We start from the raw sequence: 24,598 nt of genomic DNA, 5'->3' as shown, positions 1-24,598 counted from the left end.
ATTCCCTGATTTTGACAGTCACTATAGTTATGTAGGAGAGTGTCCACCTGTTCTAAAGAAATATATATAGAAATAATATTAAAGAATAATGGGTCACTGTGTCTGCAACTTATTTTCAAATGGTTCAGACACATTAATTGAATCTGGGGAATCTTGAGTAAAAGGTTTATGGGAACTCTGTATACAATTTCTATGACTTCTCTAAAAATTTAAAATTATTTCAAAATAAAATTTTTTTAATGTTTCAGAGTACTCCTGTCTAGGGAGAAGATATATTGTTAGTTATCAGTTTTCTAATCTGATGATTCAATCAGTTCTGAATTCACTACCAAATCCATTGTTCTAATTTATCCGTAAAGAGTAATTATAGCTACTTAAAAACATGTACTTTTCCTCCCCTACATATGCCATTAATGACATGAAGCCCTAAAGAAAAGGAAGGGGTGATAACAAAAAGATGAATAACTCAGTTCTTTTCATCAGTTAACTTTACAATTTAGTAGGGAATAAATATATTAAAGATACCCAGTATCCTTTGTTGAATAATTGTCTTGTAGGAATTAACTTGCACATGTCTACAATCACATAGCCTTATTTTTAAACAAATAAGGCTACTTCAAAATGATTTTTTTTTTCCTTAAAAACCTATGCTGTTCTCTTAGTCACTGTTTTCTATTCACTAACTCAATAGTCTTCTTGCTCAACATTCCTTTAGAATTTATTAGGAATCCGCATCAGTGTTACTGCCAATCTCCCTTGCAGTGAATCAGCAACTGCCCATTTTCATTTGTCTTGTACCTTGTTCTCTATAGCATCTAAAAGAGTACTGCTAGGGGCGCCTGGGTGGCTCAGTGGGTTAAGCCGCTGCCTTTGGCTCAGGGCATGATCTCGGGGTCCTGGGATTGAGTCCCGCATCAGGCTCTCTGCTCAGCAGGGAGCCTGCTTCCCTCTCTCTCTCTGCCTGCCTCTCCATCTACTTGTGATTTCTCTCTGTCAAATAAATAAATAAAATCTTTTAAAAAAAAAATAAAAGAGTACTGCTATTCTTTAGAACTCTGAAATTCTTTAAACTCATTTAAAGAATGTAATCCCCCAAAGGCTCCGATCCTCTATCAGCTGTGATCATTCTTCTTACTAAAGAATACCTGACCAGCAAGACCTCAGTGGTTCTGTCTTTCTTTTCTCATGGTCTTCCTTTTCTGGTGTTCAAACCAATTTTAAAATCCTTTTGTACTAATCTTGGCATGCTATAAGAAAACCATTCTTCATAGATAGCTTACTCTTGATATACATCTTCCCTTCTAACTGTCCTTTCTAGCCTCTGAGCTCAGGGAGCTAGCTAACCAAATGCATTAGTCAATGCCTTCCCATTAAGATGATCAGAGATTTCTTCTTGCTAAATATCTTTCTGATGTTACTGTTTGTTCTACTGCTAAGTCTCTCATTCGGAAAGTCATCATCATTTCCATAGTTTCCGGTTATGGCTCATATTTACCGTTTCTCTAGCCTTTCCTAAGTGTACTTTCTTAAAGTCAACAAAATGTGTCTGGCAAGTCTCAGCACTCTCTTTACTTCTCTTCCCACCAGTTATTCTTTATTATTCAAAATTCAAAGTAGGAACTCAGCTTCCTGCAATCAGGCAGATGTGTGAAATCCCTGATCACTATTATATCTTATCTCTAGATACAGCTTTTTTTTTTTTTTTTAGATTTTATTTATTTATTTGACAGAGAGAGAGATCACAAGGAGGCAAAGAGGCAGGCAGAGAGAGAGGAGGAAGCAGGCTCCCCGCTGAGCAGAGAGCCCCATGCGGCACTCGATCCCAGGACCCTGGGACCATGACCTGAGCCGAAGGCAGAGGCCTTAACCCACTGAGCCACCCAGGCGCCCCTAGATACAGACTTCTGTAGACTGAATTCACAGAGCTGGTCTTCCACACTGCCTTGCAGGTCTGTCATATGTGTCCGTAACGATGTGTTCTTTTCATTTCAGTTTGATTCCAACTCAGATCACTCTACTACTGTACAAAACCCTCAGGGTTGTAAGTTTCTACAAAATTATGTTTTTTACTTTCCTTGTCCCCTCTAATAGAGCCATTTCTTTTTAATTAAGTGTATTATTCTGTTGTTATATTCCAAACATAAAATCTATCTAAATTTTATAGACCTCATTTACAGTTACAGAAGTCTTTCAGAATTCTTATGCTTTTAAATAAGCTGAGGAAAATCAAAGTGGCAAGTTAATACATAGACAGCAAGTAAGAAGAAAGAAAATTAAAAATCATGGTACCTAGAAATTGAAAAAGACTTCTCTTTATATTTGGCTTTTTAAAAATTTTATTAAATTGAATTAATTTATTTTATTTTCTTTCCTTTTATTTATTTTTCAAGTAGGCTCCATGCCCAGAATGGAGCCCAAAGCAGGGTTTGCATTCACAATCCTGAGACTGAGACTTGAGCTGAAGACCAAGGATCAGATGCTTAACTGACTCAACTACCCAGGCACCCCTTATTTGACTTTTTTTAACCTAAGAAGAAAATCTCATGGAAAAGGACAAGAAGGACTCACAATACTCACAATAAGTACCATATACCAGCCATTAAAGAATCATAATAAGTTTGTTATATCTGAATGGATCGATTAAAATTATGAGGATCTCCTCCCAAACTCCCCAAAATAGCCTACCTACAGTTAAATTTCTAAAAAATAAGTGCAGGTTTAGGCAAAAATGCCAAATAATTAATCATGACTACTTTGACATATGCCTTAGGGAAGTGCTGCCAGAAAACACAGACTCCTGTAAAGTTAAAAAATCAGATGCAAAAAAAAGAGATAGTACAAAAACCTAAAAACTAGTGATACTCATTAGTGATTACAAAAATTAGTCTTTATGAATAGTACACTATATTTTAAAAATTGTTTCCAGGGGTGCCTGGGTGGCTCAGTTGGTTAAGTGACTGCCTTCGGCTCAGGTCATGATCCCGGAGTCCCGGGATCAAGTCCCACATCGGGCTCCCAGCTTCATGGCGAGTCTGCTTGTCCCTCTGACCTTCTCCCCTCTCATGCTCTCTCTCTCTCAAATAAATAAATAAAAAATCTTAAAAAAAAAAAATTGTTTCCAGATCAAGATAGTTCATCCAGATGTTGATGATAACTAACTTAATAATTTAGTAAAGAATGTTGAAGTGATTTATAGGAGTTTCCTATGATTTTTACTTCCCTGCTTTGCTTGAAATACAAAGGAGGTATGCATACTTTCTTGAATTATAACTTATTCAAACATCAAAAAAATTTATTTTTTTCTAGTAAAAAATCTTAAATGGAAAACTTTCATTATTTCTATTCAATGTTATAGGGCAATTAATATTAAACACAATAAACATCAACAGTCCTGTGAATCATTGAGACTTTCCCACTTATCATTTCCCTCCCCAGAGTAAATTTAAATAGTTCTTACCTAATTCATAGAGATGCCCATCTACATGAACTAATGCAATAAAATGAAGATCTACTTTTTCATCTATACTTGGTGCCTGAAATAGGAGGGAAAATACATATGATGCACGTTAGTAGTCAAATCAATGAAGTACGTGTAAATACATACAAATATGAAATGATATGAGAGAACACTTAACCAATATAATTCAAAGTTTATTAATCTTTTATATGGTAGACAAAGAATGAACACAACCACATTTATGACAATGACCTCAGGACATCAACCAGGAAAACATCGACTAAAAGCATATCTTTCTTAATCTCAACTGATCTAAGAACCTTTAATATTGTTCAACCTCAGAAGCCCTGGTGCCTAGCACAACGCCTGAAGCATAGGAGATGCTCAATGTATACTTGCTGAATGAAATGAATGCATGAACTCGTTTGTCTAATTTTTGATATTTGAAATAACAAAGTTTAAAAAAATTAATAGTGTAAGAGTTAAACTCCTTCCATGCTAAATTTTAAGACATCAAGAAAGTGAATTCTTAATGATTTGAACTTGACAATCTCTTTTTTGAAAAATGTAATACAGTCTTAGAATAAAGCAAGTCTCATTGTTTATCATAGATTCAAAACATTTAAAAATGAATAAATGCAGGAAACTAGCCCAAAAGAGTAAAGGGGAGGGGAGATAAAAGCAAATTAAAATGCAGTTAACTGTAATCTATGATTTTTTGCCTGCTTTCTTAGTGAACTACTTGAAATTAAAAGTACACCTAGTTTTTTTTGTTGTTGTTTTCTTTTTTTTTTAGTTTACCAAATTCGATTTGCATTAAGCAATATCTGTTACATTTCTTAGAAATGTAAATAAGTTACCTAAAATCAATACATGATTAAATGGCACTATGGTATGCAGTAAACTGCCCAGTTAACACTGTGTGTTTGCTATATATCAAATCTTAAATGGTCTGGAATAAAATACAATCACTATTAAATGCAAGCAGAAATTTTAGAGGCAAATATTTTAAAAAGGCGTAAGTCAAATCACATCTCATGTTAACATCCTGTAACACAATAGTGTCTAAAATGTAAAGTTTATACCTTTTTCACCTTCAGATAATTTTATAATTTTAAGTAGTTTTTTAACAACAGCTTTAAGAAGTGTTTAGATGCAAAAAATAGAAAGCGACAGAATAAAGATTACTATTTTGGATTTACTGAATATTTCTAAAACACGTACAGATAGAGGGACTCATCTAATCTCATATTTCCTTCCATTTATGAATGGAGAGAATCTCAACATAACATTAATATGGCAAACTAGGTATTCCTAACTTCAATTGAAAAATCAAAGAATTCCACTGTTCGTAGGAATCAAAATGATCTACTTTTGCTGCTGCTCCAGTAGTAGCCTCCTCCCCCGCGCAGCCCCATTTGCAGTGGCCCCTAGGAGAACAGGGGACTGCCACTAGGTTCTGAGGCAGTCCATTCCGTCTTTGGACAGTTTTGCTGAGTTATCCTTCATACTGAGACTAATATATGTCTCCCAGTGTTTTCCATGGTCCTAGAAAAAAGTCTAATCCCTCTTGAACATGATATTTCTTCAAATATTTAAAGATAGTGATAATGAGTTTCCTTACTTTCCTGGTCAGAGAATCAAAAAGTATTACTGATCACTCAAATCCAATATCCTCAGTTTACTAATAACCAGAAGAGAATCCAATTTTTCAAGGCTAAACCTAGGCAACTCTACAAAGTATAAATTCAATCTGTAACAAAAAAGTACTAGAAATGATTTTTTACCCAACTAGAAAAGAGTTTTGTTTTACTCATTACTCATTTACTCAATTTAAGACAATTCTCTAATAGGATATCAAGTATTTTAATTTTCAAAAATTATAAACTATTTTGGGGGGCGCCTGGGTGGCTCAGTGGGTTAAAAAGCCTCTGCCTTCGGCTCGGGTCATGATCCCAGGGTCCTGGGATCGAGCCCCGCATCGGGCTCTCTGCTCAGCAGGGAGCCTGCTTCCTCCTCTCCCTCTGCCTGCTTCTCTGCCTACTTGTGATCTCTGTCTGTCAAATAAATAAATAAAATCTTTAAAAAAAAATTATAAACTATTTTAACACCATCTCTTCTTAAAAAAAAATACATCTTATAGCTTTGATTTTTCATATTTTGTGTTAGTAAATACAACCACGCTAGAGGAAAAAGGAGTATAAGTGGGGAGAGACCTGAATATGTATCAGACCCTGTGTACACTAGGTTTTTAAATCTGTTTTAAAGTTTAAATGAAATGCATGAAAGTATTTTGTAAATTGTTAAGTGCTATAAAAGCATTATGTAACTTCGCAATATTAATACTACATTATCACAAATATAAGAAATCACTAACACTAGTGACTCATAATGGTGAGTCATTATACCTTCTATTCAACAGTGCATACTAAAAATATACAGCTCTAAAGAGGGCATGAAAAGCCTTCAAACTATTATTATAAAAGGTAAGTAAAGCTCAAAACTTCTAAGCCTTTCACAGAACCTTGGTACCTATTGAGAGCCTTTCCCTTTGATCAGATTCATTAGTCTGAGAGTCTAAAATCTGCAATTATCCAACTGCTTCAAAATTGTTCCACTTCAAACAAGACCAATAAAGTCGAAGTCTTCCATTTCAAAACATGACCAAGAAGGCAGATTATATATATATGTACATATACATATATATATATTTTTTAACAAAGGTCCCTAATTTACAATACATGTATTATTATCTCTGACAACTAAAAATAATATAATAAATCAATTAGAAATAAATACTAAATATAAATTTCAAATTGTTGAAAATAACATTTTAAATTTAATTTATACTTGTAGGCACTGGTACTGTTTTAAGTGCCTTCAAAGTACTGACCAACTTCATCATCATGTAAACTCTATGAGACAGATAATATACTCATTTATTCTCAAAAAAACAGTTTAACAGATAGTAGGTGATAGAATCTGGTTTCAAACTCAGGTGGGGTAGTTTAGAATCTATGCTATGCTATGAAAATACTTATGATGCTATAAAGCAACAGAATTAATATGGAGAGTGAAGATCAAAATTATGTAAAATCATATAAAACTGGAAACACCAATTTTATGATATGTTCACTTATATTTAGAATATTTTAAAAGTACTAAGGAATCAATCATATTTAGTATCAATTTTGCCCAAGATAGAATTTACAAAATTGGGGTTTTACTCTGATCAATTCACCTTTTATCTCCTACTATGCCAAACAGTGTATGGCACAGTAGGGAAGCAACAAATATTAAATCGATAAATGAAAAAAAATGGCAAATGCATGTTGTGATCCAATGAGGAAAATGAGATAGACAGCAGTTTATTGACTGATACTCAGCATAAATGAAAAGCTATTTTGATGACCATACTGACATTTGGTAGAAACAGATATTTAAGGAAACATGTCAAGACTACTTCACAGTTTGTGTCTAGCTCTGGAAGAGTAAATAAAGGGAAAGAAAGAATGTTTGACACCTTTTAATTTTTTTAGCATTAAATGTACGAGGAATCAGACTTCCTCTGGCTTCAAAAGTTAGGATTTCCAGAAGCATCAAGTTTCTTATAAATGGAGAGCATACATCAAATCTTTCAGATACAGCATTTCTAGGTAGACTCTGCCAAACCACAGTCGTTGCTATTAACAATCTCAAACATCAGAAAGAAAAGAGCTGGAGTTGCCTAACCCTACAATTTATTTCAATCATGAGAATTATTAGAATTCCATCATCAACCTCAACATTTAATATAATTGGCAAGATTTTAAGAACAAATGCACTTTTTAATAGTTTTTAATATCATCAACCTAAGAAGGAGAAATCATAAAATTTGTGGGAAGCAATTCTCAAGGAGAAAATCTTCACCTCCTACTTGGAAAAAGATCTTTAGAAACTGAATAGGTAGGGAAGATTGGATCAAGATTAAACCAAGTACCTGAGACACCTCAGGGAATAAAATAGCTTAGATGAACACCCTACACCATGAAGGATTAGGTTAAGGATAGAGTAAGTAAAGTGACCCCAGAGCATGACAAGAGACTATAGTCATGTTCAGAAACATGAAAAAAAATAAAGAGATGGCAAAGAACGCAGAAGGTACACAGCATTTGTTGACCTGGGTCAACTAAATGAAATCAGAGAGATGAAGGTTAAGAGAATACATATTCACTTTAACAACAGACAGGAACTTAAACATTGTCATGAATGTCGATCAGTATTCATCAAAAGGCAGGCATCCTAATGCTGGCGGGATATGGAGTGGGAAGATGAATGTTCACCGAGGCACTGGTGAAAGTCAAGCTAGACTGCAAAGCATAGAGGTATGCTTGCAATCTTATTGGGGGAGAAAAAGCTAATGGTTGAGTGAACCAAGAGAAAAGCACTTTGAAGACTGAAGAAGTGTAAGGAAAAAAATGGACTATCCTTGTCACTGGAAGAAGAGATGGAAGATTGACTACACTTACAACAGAATGGAGACCCATAGATGGTAGGCGTAAGAAGGGTCGCCAGCGACGAAGACGGAGAGATGGACTGGTAGCTTTTGCAGGGCCTACATGGTTACGTTTGACCCAGGGCAGGGATGCATGGTGACACAATGATGAGGCCTTCGTTCTGCAGTGGCTAGAATGAGGCTGTGATGAGGATGGCGAGGAGGACTACATAATTAAAAAAGAGAACATTTTACTTAGACCACGTTACTGGGCGATCATTTTTTTTCTTAAAAGCAACGTATGGTCATATTTGTCTTTATATGGTCTAGTACTTTTAATCAACCATAATCTAGAAAAGGATCATATATGAATGTTGGTTAAAACTGGATAAAGTGGAAATATATAACTAAGGTATAAGGTTATATGCCATAGCTTCTGTAAGGATACATCTAAAATATTTACCTATTCTCATTTGTGTAGCACAGTCTCATGGAATTATTTAAAAGCCACTAATAATGGAATTATCACATCAAATTGTTTATAAAACAGAACACACACACACAGAACACACAACATGTAACACATACAAAATACAAAGAATACTGTGTAGAAGAAAACAATATGGTGACAGGCAGTGGTGAAAAGAATTCTTTAGTGGGAATAAGCTCTAAGAGGGAAAAAAAAAAACCTTTAAAATATAAAGAGGAGTAGAGCAATCCTCTGAAGCTGATAACCTGCATTAAGTATTCTTTTACTTACACTGACAAGTTAAATGGAAACTACCATAGCCTATTAGCCATCTTTCACTAATCAACAGTGTTTGTTAAAATATGTACCATTTATTTTGTCCTGGGCACTCTTTTAAGCACTTTACATTATGTATTCATTTACTCTCCCAGCAATCCATGAGACAGGTACCATATTCCCATTTTACAAATGAGGAATCAGAACACACAAAGGTTAAATAATATAACCCAGTCCATTATACTAGCAAGTGACAGGGATAGGATTCAGATACAGGAAATCTGGTTCTAGAATCCATTGTGTAGAATCACCTTGATGTGGACCCTCATTTTCCAAGGGAAAGATTTTATAACTAACTTAATAGACCAGATTCTAATGAGGAGAGGTACAATCCTCTTAAAATTAGATATTTTGAGAATCATGCTTTCAAGCAACCACAAAGGTTGAATCTGGCCCAACAGTTTTTCACAAAAGGCATATGCTTACAATAAGTAACTTATTAATGGTAATCCAAATGTTAATTTTATGATTGCTACCTCCAATAAATATTACCAGTACATGAAATAAAAAAGTTTAAGGCAGTGTGAAAAAATTATAATCATTAATAACCATAGTGAGAAGCAGCAATAACAGTAGTGTTAGGAGTCCTTGGGAAGCGATATTTACTAACCATGACTTATTCTCTTTAGGAAAATGAAGGGGTCTTCCCCAATGATTTCTAGGACTCTTTCAACCCTAAAAATTCTGTGATCCTTCTTAGTATTTTCAATCTGTGGGAACAGTACAGTAACCTAAAATAAAGCTATCACTGCAATAAGGGTTTAAAAAACTAGTGGCTCTTAATAAGAACCAGTCAACCAGAAATACATAAATAAATCCTCTTGGCTCTATACAGGAGTAAATGGTCTGCTCCTACAGACACAGTCTAATCAGAAGTTTGACATATTCAATCTGACTACATTAAAATAGGAGAAAGAAAGGGAAGAAGAGAATGGGGAAAAGAAGAAAAATGGATGAAGAGAGAAAAGAAATGGAGGAAAGAAAGAAAGGGAAGGAGAGATGACTAATGAGCAGGGGAACAAAACAACAATCTTCTGAGCAAGAAGGAGAGATTATTAAGCTAGAAATAGAACTGGAAGGTGAATACCGAAAGAATGTGGAAGGTTTGGGGAGGTGAAATGGGAAAGGGATTCCTGGTCAAGAATTCAGTGTCAGAAAAAGAACAGAAAATAGGGACGAGGAAGACATATTCACAGAACTAGACCGCCGGGTCTAGGATTTGATTTTACCCTTTCAATCAAAAGAGCTGGCCTGTTACTTTTCCAGGGATGCTGGAAGAAGACTTGGGATGCCTGGGTCAGAGAAAAGGGACTTGACTTCTAGCACAGCCAGGAGCACGATCATCTACGGGTCTGCATGCGCTCACGCTCACGGGAGGGCGACACAGAGGGCCTAGGTGGATGGCTGCATACAAGGAGAGCTGCATTCCAGGAGAGGAATATTGAGTTTGTGGCATGGTGTTTTATAGCAAAAAGCAAACATTCTCTTTCCTATAAGCAGACCTTACCTAATCCCTCACAATTTCCTACTGGGAGAAAAGCAGTTTCCCTTCAAGTGTAATTGACCTTCTTTTGCCATTTTTGAAAAACCTTTTAAAAACTTTAAAAAAAAAAATCAAGCTTATAAAGTTGCAAAAACAAAAGTAGCGCAGGAAGCACGGAACTCTTTGGCCACAGCATCCTAGCTCCCATTCGCTCTGCATTTATGCTCTTTCTATGTAATTTTTTTCCTGAACCATTTGGGGGTTTAGGGTAAGTTACATATATCATGGTCCTTTACCCTTAAGGTATTTCCTACAGACTAAGAGAATTCTCTTACATAACAGCAGTGTAGTTACCACCTTCATAATTTTAGATTGCTATAATATCTTGTCTAGTCTGCCCATATTTTAATTTGTTAGTTGACCTATCCATTCCTTTCAGAGCATTTTCCCTCGTGACCTAGGAACAGGTACACTGAATTTACTTGTCCTGTTTTTTCAGTATCCTTTAACTTGGAATATTTCCGACAGTCTTTCCTTGTCCTTTAAGACATTAACATTTCAACAGTCTCCATCCCCCATGTTTAAATAAACAATTTTCTACATAAAAAAATCATGCTATGAATACACTTATTTCTTCCTTTCTAACTCATATGACCTTTCCTCTTCTTGCTTTCCTGCCAGGATCTTTAGTATAATAATGAATTTCATTGATATTTGCTTTTATCTTTATTATTTCTTCCTTCTGTTTGACTTGGGTTTAATTTGCTCTTCTTTTACTACCTTAAGGTAAAATGTTAGATTACTGACTTGAAAATATCTTTTCTTTTCTACTATAAGCGTTTAATACTATGAATTTATCTTGAATCCTTGCCTTTTCTTTTCTACTGTAAGCATTTAGTGCTATTGATTTTTCTGTAACTACTGTTTTTTCTCTTCTATAAGCACATAATGTTAAAGAGTTCCAGTTCCTGCTTTACCTGAAACCTGTATATTTTGATTTTTTAAAAATCTTTTTTTTTTAGTATTTTATTTATTTATTTATTTGACAGAGAGAGATCACAAGTAGGCAGAGAGGCAGGCAGAGAGAGAGAGAGGAGGAAGCAGGCTCCCCTCTGAGCAGAGAGCCCGACGTGGGACTCGATCCCAGGACCCTGAGATCATGACCTGAGCTGAAGGCAGCGGCTTAACCCACTGAGCCACCCAGGCGCCCCTGATTTTTTAAAAATCTTATTCAATTTAAGATGTTTCCTAATTTCCTTTGTGACTTCCTCTTTGACCAGTGAACTATTTAAAAGTATATTGTTTCACTTCTAAATATTTGGGAATTTGTTAGATATTTCTCATTGCTGATTTCTAATTTAATTTCATTAATCTAGAAAACATTTTTTGTATGATTTCAACTTTTAAGAAAATTGTTAATTTCCTGATCCAGGGTATGGTGTATCCTGGTGCACATTCCATGTGTATTTGAAAAGAACGTGTATTAAGCTGTTTGGGGATTGAATATTCATAAATGTTAAGAGGGTCAAATTGTTTAGTAACATTGTGAAGGTCTTCTATGTTAAGGTCTTACTAATTTTCTGGGTCTACTGTTCTACTGATTACTGAGGAGACTGCCAAAATATCCAAATATTTGTGCATTTGTCTATTTCTTCCTTCAGTTTTCCCAGTGTTTGCCTCATATATTTAGAGGTTCTATTTTCAGCTACAAATACATACTTTATATCTTATTGGTGAATTGATCTCTTTATCTTTAGAATGTCCTTTATCACTGTAAAATATTCCTGGTTCTGAAGTCTATATCACCTAATTTCAATATTATTCCAGCTTTCTTCTGGTTGCTTTTTTCATTGTAACTTTTCCCATTATTTTAATTTAAATCTTTCCAAGTCTTCACATTTAAAGTGACTTTCTTGTAGATACATATAAATTGTGTTCTTGCTTTTTTACCAATTATAATCTTTCTTTCAATTGATGGGTTTACATTAAGACCATTTATATTTTATTAATTTCATGTAATCACTGATGTGGTTGACTTAAAACCTATCATCTTGTCAGCACTCTACTTCACCATCTGTTCTGTTCTTTGTTGTTCTTTCTTTGCCTTTTTTTGGATTATTTCTATTATTCCATTTTATATGTACTATTGTCTTATTGCTTATAGTTCTTTCTCGGTAATTGTCTAAAATGGGTTTAAAATGTTTCTTTTGTCACAGTGCACCTTCAAATAATATTACACCATATGTCATCTAAAAGCCTTATGGCAGTATTCTGAATTCTTTCTCCCATCCTTTGTGCTAATGCCATATATTTTAATGTATGCTATAAATTTATAATACACAGCTACTACTTTATATTTAGACAGTTATCTTCTAAAGCAATTTTTTAAAAGAATAAAATTTATTTTACATTTACCTTCCCTTGTTCCATTTCCAGCCCTCCCCAAGTTTTTGTGTAGCTCCAAATTGTAGTACAGGTAAGCTGCTAATGAATCATTTTGGGTTGTTTCAATGTGTCCTTTAGTTTTTTATTTTTTTTTAAGATTTTATTTATTGATTTGACAGAGAGAGATCACAAGTAGGTAGAGAGGCAGGCAGAGAGAGAGGAAGGGAAGCAGGCTCCCTGCTGAGCAGAGAGCCCGATGCGGGACTCGATCCCAGGACCCTGAGATCATGACCTGAGACGAAAGCAGCGGCTTAACCCACTGAGCCACCCAGGCGCCCTGTCCTTTAGTTTTGAAAGATATTTTTGTTCTAATTCTTTCAACACTTTAAAAATATCATTCCATGGTGTTCTGCCTTGCATAATTTCTCATGAGAAGCTTGCTGTAATTCTTATCTTTGTTCCTCTGTATCTAACTTATCTTTTTCTTCTGGAAGCCTTGAACATTTTCTACTTATCTTTCATTTACAGTAGTTTGAATATTATGTACCTCAGTGTATATGTGTGTTTGGTTTTCGGAGGATAGGGGTATTATCCTACCTAGTGCTCTTTGAGATTCTTGAAGCTGTGATCTGAGGTCTTTAATTATTCTTTGAAAAGCAGCCATTAGATCTTGAAATATTTTTTCTGTCCCATGTTCCCATCTCACCCTCGCCTCTTCTTTCCTTCTAGGATTCTCTTTTCATGTATTAGATCATTTGAAATGCCCTGCAACTCTTGGATGCCCTGGGTACCCCCTACCACCAGCAGTATATTTTACTTTTGTGGTCTAGTATGAGTATGATGTGTCTTCACATTTACTGATTCTCCCCTCAATTTTGTGAAGTCTACTGGTTGGTGGACCCATGAAAGGAATTCTTCATCTCTGATACCACATTTTTCATTACTAACATTTTCATTTGATTCTTATAGTTTCCAACTCTCTGCTGATATTCCCTCTTTGTTGGTACATGTCCACTTTGTTCTCATGAGTCTTTAACATATTATTTATAGTTATTTCAAACTATATCTGACAGATCAAATATCTGGATCATATCCAACTCTGATTCTGTTGACTGGTTTGTCTAATAACAATGTATTGTTGTTTTTCTTGTTTCTTCTTTGTCTTGTAATTTTTGGTTAAAAGTTATACATCCTGTGTAAGAGCAGACTGAGGTAAATACTTTTTATGCCTGAGAATGGGCATACCTCTTCTGCTACACCTTTAGTGTGTGGAATTGAATCAGTCTAGTCAGGAGTTGAGCTGGTTTGTTTTATTGTGCTACGGTTAACCTCAGCAACCTACCAGCTTAAAATTCATCTAGCATTACCTTGTGCTTAGGGTAGCAGCTAGACTGTTGGATGCTTTCTTTTTCAGTGTTCTTGTTCCACCCACAGCTTTAGGCTTTTTCTCAGAGCATGGGCTCGGAGGTCTCTCTCCTTGTTCTTGACTCACTCACACACTTTTGACACTTGTTTATTGGTGCTTACTGGTCTTCAGTGGTGGCAAGGCAGAAATATTCTTTATTATTCTGGTTTAGCCATTGCTTCTACCATTATAGCTAGTCTGTCTATCCCTGGTATCAAGAACCAGGCTTTTCTCCTTCGACTATTTCTCTCGTTGTTTTCTGTCCCTTCCCCAAAAAGGTTGTTTTATCTATCCTCTTACCCAAAGAAGGTTTTTTGTCCTAGCATCTTTAGGTTTTGTTCTGTAAGGGAAAAGAACCAAGGCTTGAAGCCTTAGCCGAAGTAGAAACTGCTCCCTTCCTCAGGTTTGTACCTTAAGTCTCTCTCTAGTCTTGTCCTTAGTCTATCTTATAAGTACTAGTGAGGTTTGTGGAGTGAATGAGAGCTTCCCTTTTGGGGCCCCTTACAGCAATTTTATAATTTATATACTAGTCTATACTTGGCCTTTAGCAATTTGTTAAAATTTTTTAGCATTCTGTTTCTTTTTTTCTTTTTACAAAAAGGGATCATACGCTTCATGTGGCTTTTTTCACTATCCATATATTTTGGGCATCTATCCACCCCAATAAGTATGTATCTATATTATTTTTCAAGGTAAGATATTTTTTAAATATGGTTAGATAGATGAACCATAAATATATATATATTATATATATATTATATATATATAATTGTATATTTAGGTTGTTTGTAGTTTTCTACATTTACAAACTACGCTATAAATATGTTCACACAAGTATCTTTAATATGTTCACCAATGAATAATAGTAATAGCTAACATTTTGTGACTATCGTTATATACCAGATGTTCTAAACTACAGATGACATAGACCCTCACAGTAACCCTATAAGGTAAAAATTATGATCATTTAAAAATGATCTCTCTATTTAAAAATGATCTCTCTATTTAAAAATGGAGATACAATTGTTGTCTAAGCTCTATCAGATTATCTATAGGTGATTTTAGCCTTTTTTACTCCTCACATCTTCCAATGTAAACTTATATAAGAGAAAAGAATGAAAAAAGTATACCGTGTGGAATGAGTTCCACACTTTAAGTTTGTATGCATGTGTGTCTGTATCTGGCTATGTTTTTATGTTGTAGAAAATAAAAAATAGGATGGTACAATACTGTATTATGACTGTTTTACTTTTAACCACCTTGATAAGGTCTTGGGCAGGAAAGCTGCTACTATTTTATAGTCTAAGTGCCAGCTTACTATTATTTTTAATAAATAAGTGAACATATTAAGATGTTAAACGTAAGAAGCATTAATTCTAAATGTTTAGTCTAGTCATATTTATTTCTACCTAATGCTAAATGAACACAATATATATATATATTCTCTAATAACATGATTTCTAAAGATAATCTAATTCATAATTTCAGACATAACAGTGTACATCATATATATTTTCAATTCTAATAAAAATTTATATGATAATTCAGGAAAAGGTTGTCAAGTAATATCATTTCAAGAGATGAAATAACTTTGATATGAAGTATGCAATTATGGATTCTTAAAACTCCTAGGCTTTCTTTCTAGAATTACAAAGAATTACACAAACTTTTAAATTTTCATATTAACTGTCAATATAAATGCTTAAGAAGCCAAGATAGGCTTCCTTTCAAAATATGAAAATTTAAACTGTAAACTGAATCTTGAGACTAAATATCTGATTTTTCATTGTCTTCCATACTAATTGGAAAAGATCAAATATGTATAATTTATTCTTGAATCTTTCAGAAGAGTCATAATAAAGAGCTCATTCCCTCGGTTTTTCAGTTCTGGTAGAGGAATCCAAAATTGCTAAAAATTACGTATTTCACTAAAATTACTAAAAACATCAACATCTGCCAGGACTTTAACATTGAACCTGCATCCCCTCTGCTGTGTGGGTAATGCAACCATATAATGTACCTATGTATACAGAACACTTCGCATATACTATAAATCTATCTCTTTATTACATGATGTTTGGAAATATCTAGAATAGACTTTTCAGAACCCCAGGCATTTTAAAAGCAGAGTAAATGTTTTGGTCTTTGCAAAACTCTTAGGAATTTAATAAATTAGAATTAGGTATAAACATTCATTTTAAGAGATTTATAAGCATTCTCATTTCGACTTAAAGCCTCAGAGTTAAAAATAAAACACCAAAAAAAATAGTAAAATAAAATACAGAGAGTGAGTATATCATGACAATGTTGGAGTTTTTTGGTTTTTTTTTTTTTTAAGATTTTATTTATTTATTTGACAGAGAGAGATCACAAGTAGGCAGAGAGGCAGGCAGAGAGAGAGGAGGAAGCAGGCTCCCCGCTGAGCAGAGAGCCCGACGTGGGACTCGATCCCAGGACCCTGAGATCATGACCTGAGCCAAAGGCAGCAGCTTAACCCACTGAGCCACCCAGGCGCCCGACAATGTTGGAGTTTTTTAATATTCAGAAGCAAAAGGACTCAACTGACTTGCCCAGAGCATTCAACTAGTGACGGTCAAAGCGAGACGCAGAACACATGACTCCTGGCTCTAAATTCAGTGTTCTCATTACATACAAATCCACTCACCCATCAATTGTCAACTAATTTATCTGATTCAGAGAGGGAAATCTATTATTATCTTTATCTGTATTCTCCAAACACAATTCAAAAATTTGTTTTCCAAAACTTATAAATAGTTCAGAAAAAAAAAAAAAAGAAAAAGAAAAAACCCAGAACCAAAATTCCTGGGTCCTACGAGGCCAAATTACTTTTCCTTCACAGGTAACATGCATGTTACCTTGTATATGAGAAAATGAGTCAATTGCTCCTTAAACTGTTTAATAACAATTTAAAAAAAAAGAAATACCATGAAGACTAAAAAGAAATTATCTAAACCTTTAATAAAAAGGTGGAGAGTGTGTGTCCCTTTAAAAAGGAAAATTACCTTCTTTCAACTAATACACGTCTTCTGTGTGTAGGAAAAATGAAGACTATTCTTTAAGCTGTTTAACATTAGGGGCGCCTGGGTGGCTCAGTGGGTTAAAGCCTCTGCCTTTGGCTCAGGTCATGATCCCAGGTCCTGGGATCAAGCCCCACATTGGGCTCTCTGCTCAGCAGGGAGCCTGCTTCCTCCTCTCTCACTGCCTGCTTCTCTGCCTACTTGGGATCTCTGTCTGTCAAACAAATAATTAAAATCTTTAAAAAAAGAAAAAAAGATTTAAACTGTTTAACATTAACCAAGGAATTAGAAATACTATAAAGGCTAAAAAGAAATGATACAGACATTTGTTAAAAAGGGGGCAGGGGGTCTGCCTAAAAGAATTTGTCTACTAAGAAATCAGGGTTTGGGGGCACCTGGGTGGCTCAGTGGGTTAAAGCCTCTGACTTCGGCTCGGGTCGTGATTCCAGGGTCCTGGGATTGAGCCCTACATCGGGCTCTTTGCTCTGTGGGGAGACTGCTTCCCCCCTCTCTCTGCCTGCCTCTCTGCCTACTTGTGATCTCTGTCAAATAAATAAATAAAATCTTAAATTTAAAAAAAAAAGGAAAAGAAATCAGGGTTTGGTAGGTTATTTAAGTGCTCAAATCTGAATTATTCTAAAATGCTAAAATAAACGAAGTAGATTTTGGCTTACACCCAAAACATCTTCTCATTTTAATGGGCATCCTATTATTAAGAAAAATATCATTATAACCATGTAATTTTCTGAACATGAAGTAATCATTAGCTGGTAGATACTTAAAATAATTACTGTTTTCTGAAATATACATGATATGATAATCAAAAGACTATCTTGGTTTATGGGTGAGATTTTATGTTTAATATAAGGAAATATCTACTAAGAGCTAACTTAGATATAGGGGTAACAAGGAATAAAGTATTCAGCACAACTCTGGACAGTTATAATGCATTACATATTTGTATTAATTGGCTGTAGAAATAAGTCAATCAGAGAAAGACAATTATCATATGGTTTCACTCACATGTGGAATTTAAGAAGTAAAACAGAGGAGCAAAGGAGAAAGGAAGGAAAAGCAGAAGAAGAAATCAGAGAGGGAGACAAACCTCCAGGGTTGTTGGAGGGGAACGGGGTCATTTGGTGATGGACATTAAGGAGCTTACGTGATATAATGAGCACTGAGTGTTTAAGACTGATGAATCTCTAAACTCTACCTCTGAAACAAATAATACACTATATATTAATTAATTGAATTTAAATAAAAAATTATTAGCTGTATTTAAGTTTGCTTTTAGGACAAAAACAAATCTTTAAAATTAAAAATCCTCCCTTTCTTCTTTTTTGTGTTAGGATTTTGATTTACGTATACATTGTGTTGCCTTCAAAGCATGGTTACTTACTAGCTATGTGACCTTGAACAAGTAATTTCTCAGATTTTCCACCAATAAAATGGGGTAACATATATGAATCTTAAGGAATTTAGAGGATTAGTACAGTATAACTATACTAATCATTAAAATAAGATGGCAAACATACTTTCAAAAGCAGTAAGAATTAAGAAGATGAGAATAGGGACACCCGCGTGGCTCAGTGGGTAAGCCTCTGCCTTCGGCTCAGGTCATGATCTCAGGGTCCTGGGATCGAGCCCCACATTGGGCTCTCTGCTCAGCGGTGAGCCTGCTTCCTCCTTTCTGTCTCTCTGCCTACTTGTGATCCCTGTCAAATAAATAAATAAAATCTTTAAAAAAAAAAAAAAAGAAGAAGAAGATGAGACTATTTGGAAGCTACTAAGCACCTCAATTTCTATTTTTATTCACCCATAAATGACACTAAAGAGTTACAAAGAAAACTTCCTCTATTAACACTGTGGCACCCAAAATGATGCCCAACTCCAAGCATCCCCAGTCACCTCACAGCGAGAATTTTTTGGCTTTAAAACCTATATCTGGGGGCGCCTGGGTGGCTCAGTAGGTTAAAGCCTCTGCCTTCAGCTCGGGTCATGATCTCAAGGTCTTGGGATCGAGCCCCGCATCTGGCTCTCTGCTCAGCAGGGAGCCTGCTTATCCATCTCTCTCTGCCTGCCTCTCTGCCTACTTGTGACTTCTGTGGGTCAAAAAAATAAATAAAAATCTTTAAAAAAATAAAATAAAATAAAATAAAACCTATATCTGTGCATGTCTAATTTTAGCTTCTTGTTATATGATCATTAGAAATCATGATCCCTTTTATCGACCCATTGATAAAATTTGTACTTGATCACAATCAAATTTCATAGTTTTTTTTTTTTTTTTTTTTGAAGGTCAAGCAAAGCTTTATTTCATGCCAAGCATCAAGAATCAAACTGACTGGCCAGGTCCATGCCTCTTACAGAGAGGGCGACCCTTCTCTGTTTTACAGACTTCCCGAATGTATATCCTTTCAGATATACGTCCTTTCAGATGTTAGAAATACCACTGAGTTTTAAAAAATGGCCTACGGACAGAAAAGAATTAGGAACTTCCCTAGGGCCGCCAAATGCTATGAAAAGAAGTAAAATATAAATGTGTGTGCATACAGGTATGAGCACATGTGTGCACATGCATGAGAACACGTACGCCTATATACAAGTTGAAAAGTTTAAAATAAAAAATCATAAACTAATTCTAAAAGGAGTTCTATAGATTTTTTTAGTAACTATCCATACAATACATTGGATTACACTAAATGTAAGGTCCAAATTTAAAATAGGAAAGTAAAACCAGATTCATGCAAAAGATGCAAACTTTCCTACAGAGTATCCAGTCAAAGCAGTCAAAGTGAAACATGGGCTAGATATCAAAATATCACAAAATACCACCATATAGTCCATGGAAAATCTGCATGATGGCAAATGTATTCATTTTGCTCACCTAATAAATCAAGATGCCCACATTTAAGAATGTCTTAAAAGACTTTTCCTTTATTGTTTTTTTTTTTAAGAATTTATTTATTTATTAGACAGAGAGAAATCACAAGTAGACAGAGAGACAGGCCGAGAGGAGGGAAGCAGGCTCCCCACTGAGCAGAGAGCCCGATGTGGGGCTCAATCCCAAGACCCTGAGATCATGACCTGAGCCAAAGGCAGAGGCTTTAACCCACTGAGCCACCCAGGCCCCCCTCCTCTACTGGTTTTAACAACTGTGTTTTCTCACTTCAATTTATAATTCTCCATGGCAGAAATCTCTATTACAATAATGACTTATATCTGTACATGTCATATTAAATTCAACCTTACCATTGTTAAACTGGCCAAATGAATTCTCAGAAATCCTTTTTTTTTGGCAATGTGAGAATAGGTTTTCATTTATTACAAATGAAAAGAATCTTAAATTCTAGCATTATCCTCCATTTTGGAAAAATAGCGTTTAAAACAAAACAAACAGAAAAACCTCACCATCTCAAACCTAACCTTAACTCTAGTTTATTGCTGAAGACATTTTTACATAAAGGGTTACGGCCAGTAAGATCTGAAAGAGTACATTCCTGAGTTCAGTCTAAGAATTTTCTTTTAAAATAAGTAATAGCTTAATATCTCCATTTCCAAAACCCTCATATTGTCAAAAAAAAAAAAAAAACACCCAATAAATAAATAAATAAGAGGATGAAGAAAGAAAAGAATATTTTGATCCATTTTAGGACAAAGCACTTGTTAACCTAAGAAGGGAGGAAGAAAAGCATAAACAGGATAGAGTAGTAATTACATTTCTTACCCTTCAACAACTAATTTAATCTATCTATAATCATTTTTTAGTGATAGTAAATAACTGATTACATGATTGGAGACATGGTGTTAGTGTTTGAGTATTACTTAGCCATCAAAAAGAATGAAATCTTGCCATGTGCAATGATGTGGATGGAACTAGAAGGTATTATGGAAAGTGAAATTAGTCAGTCAGAGAAAGACAAATACCATATGATTTCACTCATATGTGGAACTTAAGAAATAAAACAGTTGGACATAGGGGAAGGGAAGGAAAAAAAAAAGATAAAAACAGAGAGGGAGGCAACATAAGCGACTCTTGACTACAGGGAGCAAACTGAGGGTTGCTGGGGGGGGTGTGGGTGGGAGGATGGGGTAACTGGGTAATGGGCATTAAGGAGGGCACTTTATGTAATGAGCACTGGGTATACATGAAACTGATGAATCCCTAAATTCTGCCCCTGAAACTAGTAACAGACTTTATGTTAACTAAATTGAATTTAAATTAAAAAAAAAGAAAATAGAGGAATGAAAAGAACCACTCCAATAACATTTTCCCAAGTATGACTAAATCTAATTTGTACTCCCTCCCTCAAATTCAGCTCCTCCACTCAACTTTACCTATACTTTTGAATCATGCCTCTATCTGGGTAATGATAGGCAGAAGGAATGACAGCAATAAAAAAAGATGGAGATGGAGAAGAGATGGAGGCAAAAGTATAAGAAGTTAGGATAGGTGTTACAGAGAATTTCTCAATTTTAAGAATGAAATAAAATGAAGTTGCCCAAAAGATTAACATTAAGTCTTGTTGGAATGGAATAAAGAAAATGAGGTGCAGAAAGTAAATGTAGAAAAAAATCAGAAAGTGCCAATTTCAGATTCTTAACAAAAGTGGACTATACAACTTAAAAAGCATACTTTTCATCAGAGTTCCATTTGTTTCCATCTGATTCTTCCAAGAATATAAAGAACTTAAACTGTACATTATATAAGAACTAAGTTTCTTCCTAATTGGTTTAGCTTCTTTCAAAGACAGGAAAGAAAAAACCTTAAAGAAGAGAAATAAATGTGAATATCTTAATTGACTCCAATTCTAACATAATCAAAATCATTCAAAACTGTACTGCAGAGTAAAATGAAACCATGGAAACCATACTTCTACAATAATGAAAATGAAACCTGATGCTGTTTTCCTCCACTGACAGTCTGCACTGATTGGGCCAAAAAAGCAAATTAAATACACACACACACACACATATTTTATTTTTAACTATGTATACATATATGAATACATACCTGAAATCACAAGTTACCCTTTGCTTACCTTACCTAACCTTAAACTTCCTCTTACAGGACAACAACACTAACCAGAATATATTATTACATATTTCATCATAAATAAATTATAATTTAATTTCACAATTTAAATTCATTCTGTAAACTTTTCCTAAAGATCTTTGAACTGTCATTAGCAATCAAACTTACTATTTTCCTCTATCACACATGCTAAAATTTAAAAATAGAATTTAACCCTGGCAAGGGTTATTTTTGAGGCTATCTCCACTGAAGTGAGAGATCCTTAAAAAGACACAAAATGTGTCTTATTCATCTTTGTACATGCAGCTCCTAGAACAGTGCCTGGCATTATAGGTGCTCAGACAGGTTATGTGGTTGATCAAATGAAAGAAAGACAATTTTATATTCTGTAACAAAAATCTTAAAAACGTTCATCCCTTTGTCTCAATATTCTACCTAAAAGTAACTTAAAGAACCTAGAATGAATACTTGAATAAAGATATTTAATGAAATTATAGTTTTAACTTGAAAATCTGAAAACAAAACAAATATCAAAAGTTTAAAAAAATGCAAAGTAGGGGCGCCTGGGTGGCTCAGTGGGTTAAGCCGCTGCCTTCAGCTCAGGTCATGATCTCAGGGTCCTGGGTTCAAGTCCCGCATCAGGCTCTCTGCTCAGCAGGGAGCCTGCTTCCCTCTCTCTCTCTGCCTGCCTTTCTGTCTACTTGTGATCTCTCTCTCTGTCAAATAAATAAAATCTTTTAAAAAAATGCAAAGTAAATTATGATTCATTCACATGATAGTACACAGCCACAAAGAATTTTTTATGAGGAGGTCTTGAGGAGACAAGAAGAGATATAATATAAAGATAAAGATAAAATAAAAATAAGATAATATAAGATAAAGATAAAAATATAAGATAAAGGGGTGCCTGGGTGGCTCAGTGGGTTAAAGCCTCTGCTTTCGGCTCAGGTCATGATCCCAGGGTCCTGGGATCGAGCCCCACATCGGGCTCTCTGCTCAGCAAGGAGCCTGCTTCCTCCTCTCTCTCTGCCTGCCACTCTGCCTACTTGTGATCTCTGTCTGTCAAATAAATAAATAAAATCTTTAAAATATATATATATATATAATATAAAGATAAAAATATAAAGATAAAATATAAAGAAAAAAAATCCCACAAAATTCTTTGATCTTTTTATGAAGATTTTTGAAGATTCTTTCTGATGATTTCATTTATTTATTTATTTATTTGACGCAGAGAGAGAGAGAGAGAGAGAGCGAGCACGCGCACACATGCATGCACAAGCAGGGGGAACGGCAGAGGGAGATGCAAAGAAAAAGGGAGAAGCTGACTCCCCACAGCCATCCAGCTGCTCCTTAACTGTTTAAAAGATAAATTTAAAAGGGGGGTACCTGAGAGGCATCTGACTCTTGGTTTCAGCTACGGTTATGATCCCATGGGTCATGAGATCAAGCCCTGGAATGGGTTCTGAACTCAGTATGGAATCTACTTGTGATTCTTTCCTTCCATTCTCCCTCGAACTTTTCCCCTACCCCCACTTGTACAAACACACTCTCTCTCTCTAATAAATAAATCTTACTAAAAAAAAAAAAAGGATAAATTTTAAAGGGGTGCCTGGATGACTCCCTTAGTTAAGCATCCAATTCTTAATTTCAGCTCAGGTCATGATCTCAGGATTGTGAGATCAAGCCACAAGTCAGGTTCCATGCTAGGCATGAAGCCTGCTTAAGATTCTCTCTCCCCCTCTCCCTTTGACCCTTTGACTCTCCCAATTGCCTCTCTCAAAAAAAAAAAAAAAAAAAAAAAAAAAGGAGGGAGCACCTAGGTGGCTCAATCAGTTGGGTGTCTGCCTTCAGCTCAGGTCATGATCCCAGGGTCCCGGGATTGAGCCCTATATTGGGCTCCCTGATCAGTGGAGAGCCTGCTTCTCCCTCTGCCATCTGTTCCCCCTGCTTGTGCTCTTTCTCGCTATTTCTGTCGCTCAAATAAAATAAATAAAATCTTTAAAAAAAGATAAATTTTAAAGAAAAGATTGGAAGTATATATATATACTATATATACTTGGAAGTATATATATATACTTCCAATCTTTTCTTTAAAATTTATCTTTTTTTAATATATATTTAATTTATATATATATATATATATCAAAAAGCATTTTTGCTACACTTTCCATATTGGCATGCTTATTTAAAACCATAAATAAAACAACAGTGCCACCTTCTATTACTTTTCTTTATTATTATAAACCTGAATGGAGGGTTCTGAGCAGTAAAATAAATTTATTCTTTTGTAAAAAGTTAAATAAACAAATTATCAGAAGATCTCTACTTTTATCTGGACTGGCTCCCAGACTAATATGGACAAATGACAAACTTTAGAAAGTGCTTTTTAGATAAGCAGCAACAAAATAAAAGTACAGTTTAAAGGCAAATTAAATACCTTTTTGGATTTTTTTCTTTTCTTCACATTGGACTTGTAGATTGCTTCCATTATTGTATCACTGATACTTGTTCAC

The 24,598-nt window shown here is 34.9% G+C and overlaps 1 protein-coding gene across 1 annotated transcript in view; it reads right to left on the bottom strand.

Annotated features, from left to right (window-relative positions):
- Nucleotides 1–24,598, bottom strand: part of UCHL3 (ubiquitin C-terminal hydrolase L3) — a 50,161-nt gene that overhangs the window by 4,494 nt on the left and 21,069 nt on the right. Inside the window, exon 7 of the mRNA XM_044249885.1 lies at nucleotides 3,458–3,533. Coding sequence (XP_044105820.1) covers nucleotides 3,458–3,533 — 76 coding nt within the window. The remainder of the gene's footprint in view (nucleotides 1–3,457; nucleotides 3,534–24,598) is intronic.

Source organism: Neovison vison, chromosome 5, assembly GCF_020171115.1.
Source record: "Neovison vison isolate M4711 chromosome 5, ASM_NN_V1, whole genome shotgun sequence".
In the NCBI taxonomy this organism is placed as follows: Eukaryota; Metazoa; Chordata; class Mammalia; order Carnivora; family Mustelidae; genus Neogale; species Neogale vison.
Note: the sequence above shows the minus strand (reverse complement) of the source record. Positions and strands in the feature narration are given on the sequence as shown.